The sequence below is a fragment of the Lepidochelys kempii genome, chromosome 4, assembly GCF_965140265.1.
Source record: "Lepidochelys kempii isolate rLepKem1 chromosome 4, rLepKem1.hap2, whole genome shotgun sequence".
Classification (NCBI taxonomy): domain Eukaryota; kingdom Metazoa; phylum Chordata; order Testudines; family Cheloniidae; genus Lepidochelys; species Lepidochelys kempii.
The window spans coordinates 12273001-12294882 of record NC_133259.1 but is presented as its reverse complement, the minus strand read 5'-3'; the positions used below and the strand labels follow the sequence as shown (position 1 = coordinate 12294882).

The following is a 21882-nucleotide window of genomic DNA, read 5'->3' as shown; positions in this document are numbered from 1 at the left end:
TTTTAAAAAATGTAGATTTCCTATCTGCCACTGGATTTCCAATAGCTTTCTTTGGAAACGTTACCTTTATAAACTAAAAAACAGAAAACAGATGAGCGATTTGATTGTATATATTTCATTTGATAGTCAACAGGAATTTATCTGAGGTTCCATTAAGAGCTGGCCCTGTTGTCCACTCTGTGTGAAGTAGTAATACTTTACAGCTGACTAAGATTCCTGACATCTAGATCTCCCCCACTATAAACACTTTAATGTAGGAAGTTATTAAAAAGCTCATTCATGTAAGTTACATTTTAAAACAGTTATCTCTACTCACAACATCTACACACTTTAAAGTAAATACTTAGAACAGAGCAGCGGTTTTTACAGTGTTTGTGTTCTTGAGTGTGAGGGCTACACTAGCAGTTGTGGTGGATCCTAGTGATTTAGGATCTTCCTTCTGTGCTACAGCTCCCCTGCTGTGTTATCTTCACACATCACTATACCGTGGCCCTGATCTTGCAAACACATGTGTCAATCACCATTGTCCTCAATGGGCCATACATAAAATTACTCACACATGTAAGTGTTTTCAGGGTCATGGGCTATTCTTGTTAATCGCTGCTAGCTCTAGAATTGAACTCTGTTCTATATTTAATGGGACACTGTCAAGATGAAAGTTTTATATATATATTAAAATTGTTAAATGGAAATAATTTTTGAAAATAAAATTTACCTGTTACCCATTTTGCTTTTTGCCCTTTGGGTTGGAAAATAAAACTAGGCTTAGAAGTTTCACTTTCTTTTGTATGTCCTTCTCTTTAGCACTAGGTCACTTACTATCCTAAAAGGAGGAAGAACAGTAAAAAAACAAACAAACAAAAAAAAAAACTTGAAGGTAAAGCCTCTTTTAGGATTATTGCCAATTTTTGTTGTTTAAAGAGCATTTTGTTATTAAACAACTGCAATGTAATTCTCCTTTAATTGTCACATGTCTGGAATTACAAATAATTTTGTTTTGAATCATTAAATGGTATGAAGATTAACATCCGATAACTCACTTCATCTGGAAAAGGGTTAACTTTTTAAAAAACTTACTTTTTATTCTTTTAGAACAAGGGCATGAGCAAGTTTAGGATTGATACACTTTAACCTGTATGCTATCAAAGGTAGCAAGAAAAACAAGGAATATAGAAATAATTATTAGAAACTAAACAGAGAAACAGACTATTTGTTTATATTAAGATTGAGATAGCAAAATCAAGTTATGTAATAAAACTAAGAGGGACTCAATCCTGCAAACCCTGCATATTCTAACAAAGGAGTTGGTGACATTACCAGCATTGACACATTTAGGCTTCTGTGAGGTTGATTATTATATATATCTTTGGCGTATTTGGTTTTGTTCGTGTCACTTATGGGGAAGGAATCTGGGGAGTTCTGTATACATTTCACAGTAGGAAAACTTGAATGAACAGAAGTTTAATAATTTCTTAACTCATAAATTAGTTGTTTTTGTACTCTCACTTTATAATGTGCAAGTCCCCGTGGGATGACTCTTAAGAAGCAGCTCACTCAATGTGTTCGACTGTTGCCCTGTATTGGCTAGCCCACAGAGGAGCTCTTGCTTCTATTGCTGATGTCTCATGGATAATCTGCAGCTCAGGTGGTAGAGGCCTATATGTTTGGAGCCAAAGAACTTGGGTTCTAGCTCAGCTAGTGTCCATGATGTCTTTAAATTGCAGAATACGGGGTTGTTACAATTTGATGTGATGCACAAATAGTTTGGAAAAGACCACGGCGGTGTTTTTAAAATCCATTTTCATATTCGCTTTTATTAAAATTACTTGGAGATATGTGAAATGTGTGTAAAATTCAGCATTGTAAGAGGGGGAGATTTTCAAAAGCACAAATAGGAGCTAGGTTCCCAACTTCCATAGACTTCCAATGGCAGCTGGTTTGGTGCCTTTTGAAAATCTCACCCAGGATGACCATCTCTTCATTACAGGAGCTGGCACAATCATTCTGTTCCCAATTCATTTGTTTAATTACTTCTCTTAAAACGACAGATATTTAAATTGGCCAAAACACTTTTGAAGTTTAAAATCCTTCGATGGCAAAGGTATGCAATAAATGTTTTTATTCACAAACGTATAATTAGGGTTGAGACTTGGTCTTGCCCAGCCAACATTGTTTACAAGAGGAACTTTCCCCAGAAATCATTTTGCTTTGTTTGGATCCACTGATATGAAAGAGGCTGTGCAAATCATAATAATTTCCTAATCATCATCATCATCATAATTTGATGGAGGAGGGTAAATATGGGCTATTCATTTCAAGTACTCTGTTGCTTGAACAAGAGGCAGATGGTAAGCAAAAGTAGACAAGGCAAAGATCTTCTCTTGGATCTTGTTGGCTGGAGCTACCAAAAGTTGCTCTTTCAAAGGCACTGTCCTTCATGTTTCTTCATAAAATCTGCAATAATTTCAACAATAGCTTCAAAAATGTTTAATTGAAATGTTGGTTTCCAGCATGAGGAAGAGGACTGCACTATTGCATCTCATTTTGTAAGTTGACTCTGAGTGTTCATCATGTTAATTCTGAGGTTTCCTTTCTGGTCACTGAATATGGCATTATTAAGAAAGACGGAACAATAGTTTTAGGCACTGGATTTCACAACAGTCTTTGGCTATCTGGCAAGGCATTCCAGTCCTGAAATTTTAGAAGCTTTTGAAAATCTACTTAGTGTATTGGGCTGCACACAGGACTAGAAGACCAGAATTCCTGAGTTTTTAATCCCCACTCTGACACTGACTCAGTGTGTGTCACAAATCTTAGTTTGCCAACTTGTAAAATGAGGATAATACTGACCTTGCATTATGCAGGTATATGAGGATTAGTTAGAAAATGCTCATCGGTGTTTTTTGAAGCGGAAAAATGCAATGCACTATAAATTTTAGCCATTGTTAGAGGGCTAGTTTTTCCTTCTTGCTAGAATCTTGAACACCGACACCATGCAAGCCGACAGCTCTCCTGATAAATGAGTAAATCAGTCAAATGAGCAGAAAAAAGGCAATAGAAAATTGAGTGTGTGTGTGTCCTTAATACATAGTCATGTTACAAAGCACGGTGTGTATTGTGTATGTTTTTTAAATACCTAGTGCACATTATATAGAGGGTTGCCAGGAGGAGGATGCTGAGTTGTTTGGTTGTTTTTCTCTGAGCTGACACCAGTAGTTTGCAAGTAGAAGTGTTTAAAATAACCACGTTTGTTATAATGCTTCTTATAGGCTAGAACGTGTTCAAGAGTACAACAAAGAACGATGAATATTGACAATGGAACACTTTTTTTTTCTTTTTAAATGTTTTGCTGTACAGTACAATACAGCTTTATTTTGTACAGTGTCTTTCATACACACTGTGTCCCAAGTCTCTGTAGAGTTGAATAATACAGGAACAGAGTTAAATAACAGCACAGGGAGACAGAGATTTAGGAGGAAAAGAGATGTTTTCAAATGATATTTGAAAACAGCAGGAGAATTAGTCATTAGCATTATTTAAGGTACCACAAAATGGAGTACATTTACAGAACACTAATTGCTGTATATCTGGCTATGTGCAGTGGTCAAGATGCTCAAAGCTGTGCTCCTAAAGAGAACTGATTAATTTTTCAAAGATGCTGGCCACTTGCAGCCCCTATAGATTCCCCTGGGAGCTGGGGCTGCTCTGTAATTCAGGCTATTTAGGTAAGTGAATTTGGATTTAGATGCCTAACTTTAGGCACCCAGGCTTAAACTTTTTGACCAGTATGTATTAACCTACAAGACACAGTGACCAAGTGCTGAAGGATGAAATTGGAATGGGGTTTTTCATGTCCTCCTAAGAGCTATTCCCAGAACAATGTTGCTATGTGGAGAGGTGGGTTTGTGTGTTTAACAATGTGAATGTTCGAACACTGTCTTTCCTAACTTGCTTGTGCAATTGCTTTAGCTTTTTTACTACTTAACTTTGCTCTCTTCCTCCTCCTCGCTGCTGCTATTGTCTCCTGCTCTGTCTTCTGCTTTCAACACTAAAGCACGCAGCCCACTTGAGAGTTCTGTGCCCTGCCTAGCAACCCGCACGTTGGATGATGAAATCCGGGTGCAGCGCAGCCCCAGCGTGGGATGGCTAAGTAAGTCAATGATTGGGAACATGGTGGGGAGGGCAGAGCCACTGCAGGTGAATGAGTTAATTTGGAGAAACATAGAAAGGGGGAACACTTAGCACTTAAAATTCTTAAATATATGCACTGCCATATTAATAGCCAGAGAGAGATTGGAACTCCTCTCTGCATAGACTAGATACAGCGATAGCTGTTCATGTGTCCCTGGGATGCCCCAACAGTGTTTCCTGCTCTTTTCTCGAAGTTCCATCCTCTAGTGGTAGTTCTGGTTCCATTCCGATTCAGACTCTTGTCTCTCTCCTAAGTCAGCCACTGAAATTATCAATGAGAGGCAATGGATATGGTGGTTTTTTGATGGAGACGCCTTCCTTCTAGGGACCAGACCAAGACCATGAACTCATTCACTAGGTCACTGAACAGCCAACACATAACAGCTTCCAGTCTGGAACAAAGTCAGGTTGTCAAACTACAGGTGAAAGGCCCCATAATCTCATTACCAATCCCTCAAAGCAGCTATGACTAAAGAATTAGATTTAGTAAGTTACCTATTATTTATGTATTTAAATATCTGATATTAAGGAAGTTTTTAATAAGGTTTGCCAGTTGTACAATGTATTACAAATGCAAAGTTTAATTTCAGTTCCTTACAAATGAAATATGCATTTATGTAGGTTTCCATATATCACAGAGCTGGCAAAACTCCACAAATGTATTGTTCAGTGATGAGCTGAGCTTTGTTCAGGACCTGTTTCTACCACTGCTCTTCATGTTGTCTTGCTGATTTCAGTGGAACTGCTTTCAGAGCAAGGTACCATCAATACAATGATGATAGAATTGGGTTCTTTACAAAGTTACATAGTTGTTTTTAGTAATCTTCAAATGTTTGAATTGTGAACATTTAAGTTGTCAGAACAATAAAAGGTAATTATACATCCTATTAGTAGAATGAAATGTCAAGTTGAAGAGGTTTTGATTGGTTTATTTTTTTGTGCCAGCACCTGATTGTATAAATCCAAGGGGTAACATTACTGATATCACAGAAATGGTTAGTTGATTTGGCCCATATTCAGGAAATTATTCCTATTTAGCAGAGCACTTAAGCATATGCGGCACATACTTTAGAGATAAGCATGTTCTTCAGGGCTTTGCTGAATTAGGACTTTAATGCAGAAATTAATTTCTTCCAATCTAATTGCGTAGAAGAATGAGCTTCTGAGGATTGACATAGCATGGTTTCTTGTTCCTCTGCTCCCAGACTCTTCTTTATTTGCATCTGAGTAGTGTATTAGCTGGGCTCTTGAAGATTAAATTTTTTTCCCACCACTCTATTTTCTGTTCTTTTTCTCTTCTTCTGAGTCAGCGTTGCTAGAATTTCTAGCACATTGCCTCTATATTGTATTTATTTCAGTAGCAGGACACCACTGGGGGGTGAATAACATTGTGTTAATTCACGTCATTTAAAGAAATTTCTAGGGCCCCATTCTTTTTGGTTGGCACAAAGCCATGGAACTTTTGTGCAGTATTGGCAATTTCCCAGGAAAAACTAGTTTAGGACAGGGTGCTGGTAAAAACTGACTTACATCTGGATTAAACTGGGAAACGGGGAGGGAGAGAAGGGGAAGCATCCCTGTTCAACATGCATGGAATGAATTTTTTCAAGCTTTGGATACATCCATTCAAACCTGAGGAATAGGCTTGGTCTATCCACTGCGTCAAAGTCGGTCTGCTACAGAATATTGCGTGGCCAAGTGGACCTGGACCGGCAGTCTGCAACTCCGCATGCTTAGTGCTTCAAGCCTACCCCTCTGCATTACTGTCATGTTCATATAACCAGATGTTTTTGACTTTTTTATAATATTGAAAACGGAAATGAGTCATGACATGTATACCTTCTTGGAGGAAAATACTGAACCAAATATATGCAGACATTCTGATGTTCGGTATAATAATTACATATATTAGCAGTACACCCACTGCAGTTGTACTTTAATTTAGGGTTGTACAAATAAAATCGATGAATCTACTGCCTTATGTAACCACAATTTGAATATGTAACTAAAACTAAATGTAATGGGGTGTGCATAATGAAACAGTTTTTAAAAAATGCCTTGAACTGGGACTAACTAGTTTTTCATGGTAAAAACTGCCTCTATCCATCCCTGCTTTTGTGGCAACGTTGTTTAGCAAGGATGCCACATGCTACTAACAGAGTCTACTCAAGTTTGTATTTCTCCAGCTGTTGATGTCTACATGCTAGGTGGGATCGCTTTTTAGTTGCACACTTTTTTAACACGAGGCCGTTTAAGTGCTGCTGGTTTTTTGCTTGCTTGTCTTATAAATCATATTTCTTCTTCTTCTTCCCTCTCCATGGTTCGTCACTTGTCCTTTCCTCTCTTCAGTATGCATTTTTCTTTCTTGTAGCAAGTGACGCCATTCATATCTTACAGTTTTGTTTTTCCCACAAGGAAACGCTCTTTTTTTTCTGTGAGCCTATGGAAAAATTCCTAGATGTAACTCCTGCCAGTACTGGAAAAGCAGCCTGTAGGAAATGGGATCTTAGCTCAAGGATAAATAAAGTTTGGCTTAAAGATCTTTAGTGACTTGAGGTCAGGGTCACCTCAGTTGGAGTTGGGAGGTGCAGACTAGAAACTGCAGCTCCCTGAACCAGCAAGTCTTGCTGTATTTCTTGAGTGTGAATGGGTGGGAGATTGGAGTCCCAACTGCTGCTTCCTCTTAGGTATTCCTCTGAGGAAAGGCAACTTCATCTTCTGCTGGGGATTTTACAGGAGCCGGGCCAGGGGAAGATGTGGAGGAGGGGAGACGCTGAATCCGCACATTGCCCTGGTTACCATGGTCGTGTCACCATGACCCTGCTCACTTTTTGGGTCAGCCTGGCCCTTTGCTGGTTCCCTGGGTGGAAGGGAGGTTTTGGTAGCATTGTGACATCCCATAACCTCTCCCTGGCAGTCTCTAATGCAGTGAGCCTGCCATGGTGGGGATATTGTTACATTCAGACAAGAAGCAGCTGCGTTGGGACTGATGGCATTAAATGGTTGGTGGTCTTGCTTGTCTTTGCGACAGTCCATGCAGCAGTGCTGCTTTTTGACAGAGAAATTTGGTCAGATCCGTACATGCTGCATCTGTTGTTATGCTGTTCTGGGAGTCCTGAAGCATCCATGCCACATTGCTCAGCCATCGTCTTGTATTGAGAAGCTTTGGGGTAACTTTTAAAAGCAAGGCAGTGCATGCTGGGATGCAGTTCAGAGGGTCAGGTCAACTGGTACAGATACAATACTTGCAGCTTCCCATCCATGCTCTGAAGAGGCCAATGCAGCAAGTGCTCATTTGTGCCTGGCCTGAACTGAAGACCTTGTCCCAGAGTTTGACACCAATGCTTATAAAATGTCTTGGAAGAATGTGGTGTGTGGATGTGAAACTTGCAAAGTGTTGCAAGCTCAAGGTGTTGGAGCCTATACTCTACCTCGGCCAGGTGGCTAAAAGGAGCTGAAGATATGCGTCATCTGTACCTGACAGCTATATTCAGTCAGGATTGTGAGAAGCTCACTTCTTCCCATCGGCTACAGGCACTTCCTTAGGCTCTGATACGCAGGTCTAAGGGTGAACAGAACAGTGAGTGAAGACTTTGTAGCTTGTTGTGCCAAGTGAAGATAGAAAAAATAGGCCTGAATTTAACAGGTGGTGTGTTTCATCATTAAAGACCCAGGATAATTAGGAGTGATAGCTGCTTATACCAGGTCTGAATGTTGCCCTTTACCTCCTGCACTCAAGTCTTCTTATCTATGAGGAAAGTCAAGGAATTGTGACTCTCTCGAAAAAAGAGAAACACGAGGAGTTAACCTGAAGATGACACTTGCTCTCCATACAGGGTTCCTTTAAAAGAAGATTCAAGATCCAAGAACCTATTTGTGGCTATCTGTTCAAACTATTTACATGCTCCTTTAGGGTCAGTTCTCAGTGAGAGTCTGAATTCAGGAGTCTGGTTTCTTGTGCACTGAGTATTTCCAACACCTGTTACTCCTAAATTTCCAAAAGTAGCTGGTGATTTAGCCACACGGCTGTTACTGAAAGTAAAGAAAAAGGACTTGTTTTGAAAATGTAGGGAATTAGGGTTAAATCTTTCCCCTGATATCCAGTGGGTTGGGATGGGAATGAGTGTGAAGGTGTTGGGAGCTGTGCATCCTATAAAATCAGCAACTGTGCATGCAAAGTGCACTAACTGCTGTGTTATAAAATGCAGAGTGATGTGCTAGCAGGATCAGGCATTAAGTCTCCATCAGAAAGGATTCATAAACATGAAAATGCAGGTAAATGTACAGCCAAAAACATTAAGAACAAGTGTTCATACTTGAGATTTAGAGTAAATGGTTATTTTATTGGTCCTTGGTTTTCCAGCTGTGACTGTTGGCTGTTCTTTAACGCTGAGGTTAGCCAACTGAAGATTGGATTACCTGCAGTTTATTTTGTTGAAAGACGAAAGCCTTTCTGCCTGAAAAAAAATGCCAAGGTTAAACCTATTTATTTTTCACAGCGGTTAGTAGAACGTCTGGACTTAGTTTGTGGCTAAAGTAAGTCATCATCGCATCACAAGTAGCGATGCCATAGTTACAGCTGAGATGGCTACAGCTCTGCCTCTCAGAAACAGAAGGTGGTACAGAATATGACTTTTTCTTTAGGGTCACTTCCTTCCCCCACTGAGTTCAGTGGGACTTTTGCCCCTGACTGAAGTAAGGCCAGGATCACAGAACCCTTTTTGAGAAGTTTCATTTGGAGGAAACCTAGTGCTGTTACTGTGACGTTGCTGTTGTCTCCCCACTTTTGATCTGAAGACTCCTCACTAGCAATATGAGTGGTAGCTGGAAGGGCAGGGTTTTTTGGAGAGCCCCTCTGATCTGGAGTTCATTTACCTTGTTTGGATTAACAGTTTTTTCTACCAATGTACTTCAATCGTAAATCAAGACTGGATGTTTTCCTGAAAGATCTACTCAGGTTCAAACAGGAATTAAGGGAAATTCTATGGCCTGTGTTATACAGAAGGTCAGACTGGGTGATCAGAGTGGTGCCTTTTGGCCATATAATCTATTAATCTGTTAACCTAAAATACAGCATTCTGGGCATGTTAGTTCAGTCTTGGGCATCTCATAAGAAAGATCACACCAAATTTTGTGATGTGGACAGATATCTACTGCTGAGTAGCTGGAAATTGCCCCACTCAGTCCATGTGTGGCCCATTCGAGGTTTGGACCTAGAAATCCAGATGTTAGTTCATCAACAGGACCATCTTTTTGGCCAGTGCAGTCAACAGAAAATGGAATTACACCTTGAGCAAATAGCCTTCCCCATAACAGCACAGCAGAAATCAGCACCAAAACTTTTCTGAGTACTCTCAAATGCATTAAAACAGTTTGGAACATTGTTTTAAATAAAGCAATTGGCAAGTTTTTAGGTTTTTTTCCCACCCCAAAGTTTTTTTCTTTGTTTGTTTGTTTTTAAATTTGAAGCCACTCTTGCAATGGCCTGTCTCAGTGACCATATGAAATAGTTGCAGCCACTGCCAAGATTTGGAGATCATATGACAAGAAGAAAAGCTTCTTGGACAATGAGAAATCAATCCCAACATCTCCCCATATGCTGCTGCAGCCAACAAGCATTCCGGGCTACCCAGCCCAATAGCAATGGGTAGGTGGTGAATGTGGGATACAGCTATTCTGTGCCCTACCCATGAGCATTCACATCTTCGACGGTATGTGAACTTCTTCAAAGCTGTTTAGCTCAGCTGTAGTCAATATTGTCTGTTTCATCTCTCATTTAATGATAGGAAAGGCCACTCGGTAGAAACCTTTTGCTTCAATTCACCCAGCTGTGTGATACCAATTATTGGTTTGAACAAGTTCTATATTTACAAAAAAATGGCTCCCCGTGTCTTTGCTTTCAGATGATCAAAACTCCCCTCCATGCTTCTCCACACAGTTCCAATTTTTCTTTTTAACCCATATGTACATTATGTACTTGTGTAAAAAATAATTCCCAGAATTGGCAGCCTGTCTGTAACTTTTTAAAACTAATGAATCAACTAAATGCAAGAAGAAATATCACTGGGTTTTAATAATGCACTATAGGATTCAAAGAATCCAGCCTTATTTTGCTTCTCCATTTCTTCTATGCTCTGTGGCAAATATTTCTTTACGTTTTTTTCAAAATGAGGAAGGTTGTTTTCAGAAACCCAAAGCAAAGGTGTATATTGTAGAATAGCCTTAAATATGCCATCAGGCAAATTTGATGGATTTTTCCCCTCGTGAATTTGTTTATCATGTATCATACATACACAAAGCACAAATCAGATACTTTACTGAAACTTTAGGGGCACCATTAAGGTTGGCATACTGAAAGTTAAATCAGGGAACATTTGAGGCTGCACATAACTGGTCTCAGGCATGTAATTTCCCCCTTACGGGTAGGTGCTCTGGGAAAATTTTATATGGGGTTGGCTTGGATGATGGGAGGAAGTTTGCGGGTCTCCTTTCATAGCATCTATCCAAGCTCAGCTGCTTACTGCTGGTTTTTTTAGCCATTCTTGTTCAAAGTAATAATAAACTATGTGAATATTGTAATTAAAACTGGATCAGGAAAAAAATATCTTGAGTCTGTCCATTTACTTTCCTCCCAGTGAGTCCAAACCCTTTTGATTACTTGAAAGTTGTCTCAATATGTATAGATAGCCTCATCTTAAAAGCGGAGGGGTGTGTGTGTATATATGTGTATATATATGTGCATGCTGTATACACAAGTAAGGTTAACAATGGAGATAAAAAGGAAAGTAAATTGGAACTTCCCTAAGCACTGGTGACCCTCTTATAGAACCTCTAGGAAATCCCTACTGAAAGTCATTTAAATTTATGAAATTTGAGAAGACCAGAATAGCAGTCTGCTGGTCCCCGTCCTGGATAAATAAGTTAGGTAGACATGTTCTAGGACCCTGGATTTTGTTTTTTAACTTGCACCACTTCAGTGTCACAGAAGATGTATAGAATCATACAATATCAGGGCTGGAAGGGACCTCAGGAAGTCATCTAGTCCAATCCCCTTCTCAAAGCAGGACCAATCCCCAATTTTTGCCCCAGATCCCTAAATGGCCCCCTCAAGGATTGAACTCACAACCCTGGGTTTAACAGGCCAATGCTCAAACCACTGAGTTATCCCTCCCCCTTACTTATTGGAAGATGAATCAAATTGGTGCCATAATATCACTTGTGCCCCAGAAGTTTTTAATTGAATTCCTTATCAGAAAAGGGGGCTTGAGAGCAGTGTTGTTGCCTTAACAAAGGGTGTCAGTTGCTTACCAATCTTGGCACCGGAGTTACTTCTCCAGCCGTGCGAAGGTGGTTGAATATCGTAACATTAGGAATAGACTTTCAAAAGAGCTCAGTTCCTAATTGTGCACCTGAATGGAGTAACCAGGTTTTCACAGAGTGCTCCGCTCCCAGCAGCTTCCAGTGAGAACAGTGGGAGCTGCTTGGTACTGATCTCTTTTGGAAACCTGGCGTTTGGATTTTAGTTTGAACAAACCTTCATAAATTAAGAGGCTTATTTTGAGACACATCCCAACCGAGAGTCTGAAAACTTGGTTGGGAAATCTTACAGCAGCACTCTGAGATTTTTCTGTATCTCCTCTTCTGGTCCTGACTAGAAAAATCTATGGTAACAGGCAGCCTCTCTTGCTGTATGTCAGAACTTCTGGTTCCAGCAGAAGTTGCAGAGAACATATCCTAACATTTCAGAACCATAAAAAGAGCATACTTGGAAACTGACATGCCTTTCAGATTGAGGGTATTATATTTGTCATCAATGTCTCTCTTTGGCTTGCTGTTTGATTTTTTTTTCTTCTTCTCCTCTCTTGCGGTTATGACTGTTCCTGTGTGTGGGTGTTTTTTTTTTTTAAATAAAATATTAAAGGGTTCTAATAGAATTTTAGAAATGGGTGAAGGTTTGGTGGCTGCTTATTTTTCTAAGTTATTTCCTCCTTTCTGCTGCAGTGCCTGAAAACATAAGGTTCAACTGGAATAATTGTCCATAAGCTTGTGCACAATTACTCTCTGGCTTTGCTGCCTTGAGGTCTGCTAGGTTACTTCACTGACATTTTAAGGCTGAGCAGTGTGAATCTTGTCAATCACCTCTTTGAAAGAGAGGTTAAGTCCACCTATTTAAACTATTGGCCTCTGTCTTCTGGGTAACTTCAGTCCGCTATCCTTTTGATTACAGTGGTTTACACCAAGTTGATGCGCAGATAGCTTTCTCTTTTGTTTAGCAATCTCAGAATTAGCCTATGGTTGACAGGGAGGATGTCTAACAAGGTAATTGGAAGAAAAGGAATTTCTTCTAAACAGCATCCGCTGATACTATAGACAGGCTCCCAGTAAGCATTGTTGATTAAACCAGCTGTTCGGTCGGCTTACTTAGAAAGCTTCCTATTCTATTAACTGGGGGGAAGACTGTAGGAGGTGTTACCTGTCAAACATGTCCAGGAGCAGCGCTCAAACTCTGTTTGTTTTTTTGGAAGTGCCTTAACTTTTATTTTATTCGTTTCATACTTAACGTGGTAATGTTGTGGATCAGATCCTATGAAACTTTAGTTTCCTTCTACCAGTTTTGCCACTTTGAACTCCATAAGGCACCCTGTATCAGGCTCTACAATTTTTCCAATTTGGCCCACTACCCTGCCCTCCTTATGTAGCCCTTTGGAAGGTTGTGCTATAGCCAGGCCCTCTGTGCCCTTTTTGCAGGGTTGTAACAGATGCCTTAACTGGTATTGACCTTGTCCTTGCAGGCAGTCCAGCCATGACCCATAGAAACCTGACTTCCACCAGTCTGAATGACATCTCTGACAAACCTGACAAGGAGCAGGTAAGCTTCAAATTCTGACTGCATTTGAAGTTGTACCGAGGGAGTGGGTGAGTTTGGAGGGAGAATTTGAACCATAAAACTGGAGTGCAAGAGATGGGCAAGAAACAGGTAAGTAGATGGATCAGGTGCTCTGCACAGCCCACTTACAAAACACCTCAATTGTAAGTATCAGCCATTTATAACGCAGCAGCTGTGGTAGTATCAGAGATGAAGCAACCACTGCTTGCGGTAGTTTGTGGTGTGACTAAGAGATCTGGCAGCCATATTGCTGATTGACTGGTTAAGCAAAGTATGTTGTCCTTTTCCTTGAGAAGTGAATGGATAACATCTAGCTTCTGATTATCTCCAGCTTTCCTCTTCATGTTGAAAGAGAGATGCATACTTTCAGCCTAGGTTCCACAACACACTTCATAGTAGATGGTATGACTTGGAGCTGCTTGTACCCCAGGGTGTGCACTCTCCTCTATTGGGTGATGAAGTCCTTATCAGTGATCACTTCAAAAATGCACATTTGACCAAAAAGGTCTTAAAAGAAAACGAAGATGATATATAAAAAAAAAAAAAAAGTTGGATTGGATAGACCTGTGATGTCAATGAACATAACATCTTTGTTACTAGCCTCCAATAATTTGCCTGTTTGAGGTTCTCTGAATCGGACAGTGTTTTTGGTGCCTTTGTACATGCTGAGGGAATCATACTCATTTCCTTGGTGTGTTTTCTCATCTTTTCAGAGCGTTTCGGATATTAAAGAGTAAGTTTATTTGAACACTTTGAAAGCTAGTGTCTGAATAAATGCTCTGTGCAAATTTCAATCATCCTTCTGTTACAGATTCTCAAGGTGTGACTGTTTCTCTGGTGGCATCTTTTCTTTCTTTTTTTCTACATTGTTTAGTCCTTTTTATTTCTTGATGCAAAGGAGAATTATACAGTTAATGTATTTCCCTGAGAATTTTATGATCAGCCAGGTGAGAATGGCTCAAGTCCTTCACAGTGATAGTTGCTGGCAATGTTGGTGCTGCTTATTTGGGTTTTTGTGTTAAAGGGGCACATGGACACAGTCACTGTAAGAAAAAGAGTTCAAAATAACTTCAGGTTCTACAACTGCCTTTCAGTGCCCCCAGCCAATTTTTGTGTTTTATGCTATCGCATATTTCTCTGATTTAAAACAAATTCTCTCCCTGTTTGTTCTGTGGAAGATTCACACAAAAGGGGGAAAGAACTGACTGGAGAAACATCGAAATGGACTATGCAAAAACTGCAGTCAAATGCATGGAGTAAACAAAGTAGAAAGAATAGAGAGAGACGTTTTGCTGTCTAATCTTAGTTTTAATAATCTGTTAAAAATTACTTCCAAGAAAGTTTTTTTTTTTCTCCCCCCAAAATATCCAGTTTTGTCAAAGCCAAATCATTTTGTGGAGATAGTTTGATTTTGAGAGAGCAAGATACCCTCGCTGTAGATGTGTTGAGGTTCTGCCTTGGAATCTTTTAGACCCAGGGTCAAGTCCTTGTTTTGCCTGAATCAGAAGAATTGGGGATGAAGAGCTCTGCTGTAATTCAGGCAGAGCAAAAACTTGAAACTGAGTCTCTCACATCTCAGGCCAGCTCCCTAACCAACAGGCAGTGGAACAAAAACACAACGGTGTGTTTTTCAGAAAAATGCTTTCATTCCCACGTGGAACAAAAACCAATTGCAAAACCTCAGAAGTTACCACAGGATGGAATTGCCATCCTCCGTGCTCTGGTTGGTAATGTCTTTCAAAGTATGTGTGTGTATTTACACATACACTCTCTCTGATTGTAAGGAAGCCTTGATGAATATTTTTATTCATAGAAAGGAACATGGGGCAAAATTCTGTATTTAACAGGAAAAGCAGCAATGTAATATAGTATAAAATGTTTTGTAATAAGGATCCCATGTACTCAGTAGCAAGCTGGACCTAAATACTGCAACAATTTCCTCAGTTTTCTGCAGCAAAAACATGCTGAATTGTATGTCACTGAAATTTTGGTGGAAGCATTAAGCAAATCCAGAAAATTAGTTTTTTTTTAAATTGCATTTAATATAAAATGAATAACACAATCAGTTATATTAATACTAACAGCCGTGTTAGTCTGTATTCGCAAAAATAAAAGGAGGACTTGTGGCACCTTAGAGACTAACCAATTTATTTGAGCATGAGCTTTCGTGAGCTACAGCTCACTTCATCGGATGCATACTGAGTGCGCTGTAGCTCACGAAAGCTTATGCTCAGATAAATTGATTAGTCTCTAAGGTGCCACAAGTCCTCCTTTTCTTTATATTAATACTGTGTTTATTCCCAAAGTGAGATTTGAAATGTGCAGTAGAATTCTGTATGGATAATGACTGTCTGTTTATAGTGAAACACTGCTGGGTTTCAACTAACGTGGTCTAAAATGTCTGTTAGTTATTTAGCAGACATCCTGCTAATGAGCTTTTCACAAGAAAACTCTTGCCACATAAGGTTGTCAAAGTTAGCCCAAGAAATCACCTTGGACCTGAACTTTAGTTACTGATTGGCTCATATGCCAACTTTGATAAAATCGGTGAAATTGTGATGTTGCCTTGTAACTTTCTTGAGCTAAGCACTTACCAAGCAGCCCAGGAAGCTAGGAAATAAATTGTGATTTAATACATGTAAAAAGAGCTGACTTTCTTGCTGTGACAGCTGAGTAGCTGGCTCTCACTTTTTTGGTATTCTCTCTGGAGGTCAGTCAGTTCCCCAGGCTGTATGTTGGAACGTGAGCCTACTTAAAAAGGCTCCCCTGTTTTTATTTATTTGTTTGTGTGCATCGGAGACCACCCTATCTTTAAACGTTGGCATACTGGAGTTTGTTTATGGCGGGTTAGTTAGCTCAAGACAGGAAATAACTTGCAAATAAAAAGCGGAAAATTATGTTTACCGGTACGTGTTTTAAGTGACGAAAAAGCTTTGGACTAGCTTGTGTTTTCTCCTGCCTATTATCTTTTTCTGTGAAATACAATGATAGAGTTAATAACATAATAAGATTATAACCAGAATTTGGGTTAATCTGTGTTCCAGTAGGCTCTTAGTGAGCAGAAAAACACCCGGGGAGCATTCGAGGATCTGGAAAAACGTATACTGTTTGCTCTCTGTTCACGGTGAAGCTGTTTGTTCCTCTGAAGGGTGTTTTTTGTTTATTTGTTTGTTTTCTAAAGGGAATTTAGTGTTGGTGGAAAGCGTTTGAGGGATTGCACTGTATCCCCAAACAGTCACTACACATGCTAATGTCTGTCAGTAACTGCTAGGCTTCATGTGAAAGGCTCCTTATCCTACTACCAATCTCTGGAACCAGCAGGTCTCATCTTTTTCTATACTGGGACCCTGCAGCAGTTCCCATCCATATCTGGGATGCCCTCCCATTTTAGTAATATGGAAGAAGAGAGAGTCATGCCCCACCGACACCGATTTCTGCCCCTGCCCCCGTGGGTTTGGACCCCTCAGGTTGAGAACCTCTGCCTTAAACCATACAATCTCCCTATTTCTCTGAAGTTCTCATTTGGAGACTGGCTTCCTCTGGGCAACCAAAAATGGAGAGGACCCCCTCACATATTGATGTACACACCACATTTCCAGTGGGTCTTTCTAGTCCATTTTGACTTTCCAAGTTGGAGAAAAGTGGAAACTCCTCTCAAACTTCGGGGAAGCATTGAGGCGTGGGCAATGGGGAGGTGAATTCCATCACACAATCCTCCTTTTGGAACTCCAGGCGTGTAACTGTCACAAATACTTTACTTCTGCATTTTGTATTTCTGACAGACTGAGAGGTTGTATACACTTCACAGTGGGAATGAACAGACTAAACTTAGAAAGTGCCAAAAGAGGACACTACAGTGGGGACAAATGCAATCTGCAACATGTTAAATATGCTGATGCTTTTATTTAAGTGCTGCTTGGCTGCTTTTCACTCCGTGGAGTCATCCTGCCTCTGGCTGCAGCGGTGAAGAACGGTTGTCTGGGCCTGGGCTTTCAGGTGACCTAGGTGTTCTCAGAGACTTGGGAGAAAAAGCTGTGGAGAGGCTGTTTGCTGCAATTTGATGAAGAGCACTAAGGAGCAAGGACCTTGTTACAGCGACACAGGTGCTGTAAGAGGCAGTTAGTCCTGTGTGTAATGGCGGCATTTGTGGTATGGTGAGCTCCTACTGTCCAGAATACCCAAACAAAGCCAGAGTTAATGTATTTGCCAGAATAGAAAGCTAAACAGTAGCTAGGCCAGGGCTCTCCAGGGCAGCATATTAGTGGGATCCAGGTACGTTTTTGAGGTTCTGCTGCAGCAACATTCAGGGCTGCTCCCTAAGGCTGCCCTCCTCGCGACTGAAGGGTGCTTATTTGCTCCTGCCCATCAAGAATTCTAATGATAAATCAGGGAAGCTAGCCACTGCCCAAAGAGAGTGAGTTGAAGGCAATTGGACTGCCCCTCCCCATCCCAGAGGGCTAGTGAAGGGAAGGAAGAGAAGAAGGTTGCTCCCCGTTTTCATTGACTGAAACAAGTGTAACTCTGATGCAGACTTCACTCTGATTCTCATGTGCTTAACTTTACACTGTGAGCAGTTCCATTCAGCTCAGTGGACCTGCTCAGAGTTCTTAAAGTTAAATGTGCATATGCCTTTGCAGGACTGGGGACAAAGATAGGGAAAGAACCTATCAGCAGGGGCCGGGACACACAGATCTGCGCAGACACAGGCTCCAGTAATGTCAGATGGAGGATATGTCTACACTACAGCAGCACAGCTGCAGCTATGCCTCTGTAGTGTAGACACTTCCTATGTTGATGAAAGGGTTTTTCCATCACTGTAGTAACTGCAGCTCCTTGTGGTAGCTAGGTTGACCATGGACCTAGCAGAGTCTACAGCAGGAGTTAGGCTGACCTGACTACGTCGCACGGGGTGTGAAATTTTTCACAGCACTGAGTCATGTCACTAGGTCGAGCTAAGTGTTAAATGTAGACCAGGCCTTGTTCTTTTGCTAAAAGGTCTATAACTGAGATTTTCCCATCACGTGCTAGCAACGCTGGTTACACAGACAGGAGGGTCGGTAACGTTCCATGCTGCTTACCTTGGATTTGCTTTTTTTTCTCTTCGGATTGTTTTCATTATTGCCTTCTTTAATCTACATTTCAGAATTTAGTCTAGCTGCTGATGGGGTAAACTTTAAACTATTTCCAGAGAGAGAGAAAATGAACTTCTGACCTCCAGTGGAAGGCTAAAGTGGAACGTGTGGGGAGTGGCGAGTGGTCTCAGGGAAGGGCAGAAGGAACTCACCCTGGAGAACTCATTCAGAAGTGTGGAGCGCATGCTGCCCTTTCCCCAACTGCCAGTGTAGCTAATAGTTAGTGGGCATGGGGAAAAGTTTGTTGTCTGAGAGGAATGAAAGGAGTTGGATGCTGCAGATTACAGTTACACGGTGGGATTTTCAGAAGGGTTCAGCATCGGCTTCATTGCTTCCATAGAAGTCAACAGTAGCCAATGCAGAACCCTTTAGAAAATCATCCCACCCATAAAACTCTGCTTTCAAATGATCATAACTTGGTGAAACTTACACCTTTCAGGCTGAAGTTTTTCCATGCTCAGTGTGAGCTTAAAGGTGACTTTTTTGGGATGTTTTTGAACTCTGACCACAAGTGACTTGAGAGTGAAAGGAGCTTGGAAAATTTTTTTTGAGAGAGAGCGCACTCTTAATCTGAAATGTTTGAGGTTTATAATTTGAAATGGAAATAGTTCTTCCGAAGGGGCAGTATGTGGCCTTTGTTCTTGATTAAATTGGTTTTGATTTAACTGAGTTAAGAGAACTTGAAAATAATGTACTGATCCTGAACAGTACAGGTTTTTTGCTAGGCTAGTTAAGTGTCCTCCTTCGTGCTGTGTGCGTGTGTGTGTTATTGCCTAAGGCCCTGATTCTGCAGAGCACTTTGTTACATGCTTAACTTTAAGCATGAGTTATTCTATCCCTGTTCCGCAAAGCACTTAAGTAGACGAGTAAGTCCAATTGGCTTCAATGTATTGAAGAAAGTGTAGAGAGAAGTTTGTGCCAATATATTGTGTTTGGGAAATGGTTTATGATCATGTAATTAAGAACTGTGCTGCGATTCCCATGGGGGCAGAGTTAAAATAGACATGTTTAGCCTTAATTTGGTGGTACTGATTTTTGAGTGCTCAACTACACAATGGTTTCTTGACATATATTTGTTTTTCCAGGTAATTTAACTCTTAGGGTGGGATTTTCTAAAGTGCTCCGCATTGGCCTAACTCTGTTCCCACAGAAGGCAATGGTAAAATTCCCTTTAACTTTAGTGGGGATGAAGTTTTACCAGCGATAAGTATGACTGTCAATCCTATCTCATTGCTGTATTTTTGTCATGTCATAGTGTAATTTAGTAATCTAACAGCCTAGCTATGTAACTGTGTAATGAAGTGTGCTTGGTTTGTTTAAGTGTTACTTTTGATTCCATCTTCTGATACCAGTATCCGTGGTGTAAATCATCACTGACCTAAAAAAGGTATATATGCCCGCCTCTGAAGATGTAAAGAGAAGAACCTTTCAAAGGCTCTGTTCAGGAATGACACTTATCGAAGTCAATAGAACTTATGCACATGCTTAAAGTTAAGGACATGTTTATGTGCTTTTTTGAATTGAAGCCAAAATGTGTAAACCTCACAAGTATTCGATAGTTGCAAAATACCTGTTTTATTTTTATGGTTGTTTGTGATCTAAATGGTTAATTTTCCCTTAGATAATTATAGACTATCTTTGCACTTTATGCTGTGATCTTATCTTTGGAAAACAAATTGCTTGCCTTTATCACCACTTACTTAAAAAAAAAAAAAAAAATCTTGTCACTAGTTTAGTGTAAATCTGCCCCTCTCTCTCCCAATACAAAAATATGCTTTATTGACTGCAGGTTATTGACTCCATGTGATAAGCAGTCAGATTAGACCTGTATCAAAGAACAGGTTGCTCCATAAATAGTGGCGGGGTTAAGAAATTTCCTTTGCATAATACTTTATCCAAGGTCTCTTTCTTGTACTTGGAATAGGATGACATTGTCATCAGAAGCAGATACAGCTGATAATAAAATGAGGTGGAAAGCCTGAAGTGATAAAGCTCTGTGCTGGGTTTCTAAGATAGAGAAAAGAGGAGTGTCTAGTTTAAGTTTAAAATCATACGTTTCACTCATTTTCCTGCACGTAACTCATGGAAAATGGATTATTTTGAAGCCTCAGTAACAACAAGAATAAGTAAGGTCTGTTGCCAAAATGGTGAGTTCGCAGAAAATCTGAATTGTGGATCTTAAATGCACACAAAGAACAACCTGAATTTAGATCTTACGTTTCCCCCACAGACACACACGACATCCTATAGAGAGACTGTGTACATATCTCAAACCTGTATATTTGCAGATGGTGCTGAGGCTGTGATTATGGTTTTAGGCTACACTGTGTAGTGGCTTACCTGCCAAAGCAAGTCCCTTGTGACCATGCAGAGTCTGTCCCTGTCAGTGGAAAGGTGTTATGTTGGCATCTGGCAATGAGTAAAAGGTGTCCCATTATTTGGCATTTCTCGCTTTTTACAACGGGAATGTCAAAGTCACCATGATCATAACCAGGCTAAAATTGTGAAACAGTCTAATTTGCGGCATGCTGAGCCTCACATAGTTGTGTTTGCAGTATAGAAGGGGCCTTATTGCCTCCCTCTCTCATTTTCCTTTTCTTCCTATTATAGCTGAGTCACAGGAGTGGGAATGTCTGTAACCTTCTAGAGGGAAATAACTACTCCACATCTCCCCCTGTCAGGGGCAGGGCGCTGTTCGCTTTCACAGATTTTTAAGGCCAGAATGCACCATTGTGATAATCTAGTCTGACCTCCTGCATAACACAGGCCATAGAACGTCATCCGTTGTTTTCTGCATCCAGCCCGTAACTTCTGGCTGAACTAGAGCATATTTCTTTTAGAAAGACATCCAGTCTTGATTTAGTCTTAAACTAGCACTTATTAGGGCACTGAAGCCTGAGTTCATTGCCAGTGGGCTAGAGTGCCCCTCCCGGCAGTGACAAAGTGACTTATTGTACCTTGTTAAATTTAGATTGCACAAGTAACTGCAAATTGATTCTGCATTATGAGCTTCTTTCAGAAGCAAGCATGGTCCTGAGTCAGTCACACCTCTCCACTAGAACCTATTAGTGCTGATTATTAACCTGAACTTAAATGAATCACACAAAATGCTATTTTTAAGCATGATTTATCGGTTTTACTTTTTCCCCTGGCAAATCTATAAAAAATAATTAATGGGGAGGCGTGTTCCATTTTTAGCACGTTCTGGTGTTGACAGAACACCCATTGCTTCCCTCCTGATGTAGGAGCTTCCACAAATCAGTTGCCTTCATTTATCTTATTTCAGAAGACACCAGCTGTGGGCAACATAGCAATTATTTACAGTTAGCCCAACAAGGAAAGGTCCTGGTGCTTTTGGACAAATGTTGTTTTGCTTTCTGTTTTCCAATTTATAAATAAAAGTCCGAACTGATGTTCTATGTGTCCCAAGAGCAGAGCATAGTGATGGGGGATTCTTCAGATGATATGAAGAAAGAGAGAATATTTCTTGTCTTTGTTAACACCATATCGCAATTACACCAGTGTAAGGGACATAATTAACATTTTGAGCGCTGTCAAAAAATACCAGCCTCGCAGATTAACTTGGATAGATCCTTGCAGGGTTTGTTCTAGAAAATACAGGTGAATCCTTTTGGAAAGGAAAACCATTACTGAGATTATTATTGCTGCATC

The 21882-nt window shown here is 40.3% G+C and overlaps 1 protein-coding gene across 7 annotated transcripts in view; it reads left to right on the top strand.

The window, feature by feature from the left end:
* The window catches only part of SLC4A4 (solute carrier family 4 member 4), a 261671-nt gene that overhangs the window by 130857 nt on the left and 108932 nt on the right, over positions 1 to 21882 (top strand). For 4 of the 7 annotated variants that reach the window (XM_073340388.1, XM_073340382.1, XM_073340385.1 and 1 more), the window contains one exon: positions 12984 to 13060. In XM_073340388.1, the coding sequence (XP_073196489.1) occupies positions 12984 to 13060 (77 nt within the window). Of the gene's footprint in view, positions 1 to 4054; positions 4151 to 12983; positions 13061 to 21882 lie in introns of all 7 variants that reach the window. The other 3 variants (XM_073340384.1, XM_073340383.1, XM_073340387.1) reach the window with 1 other exon arrangement.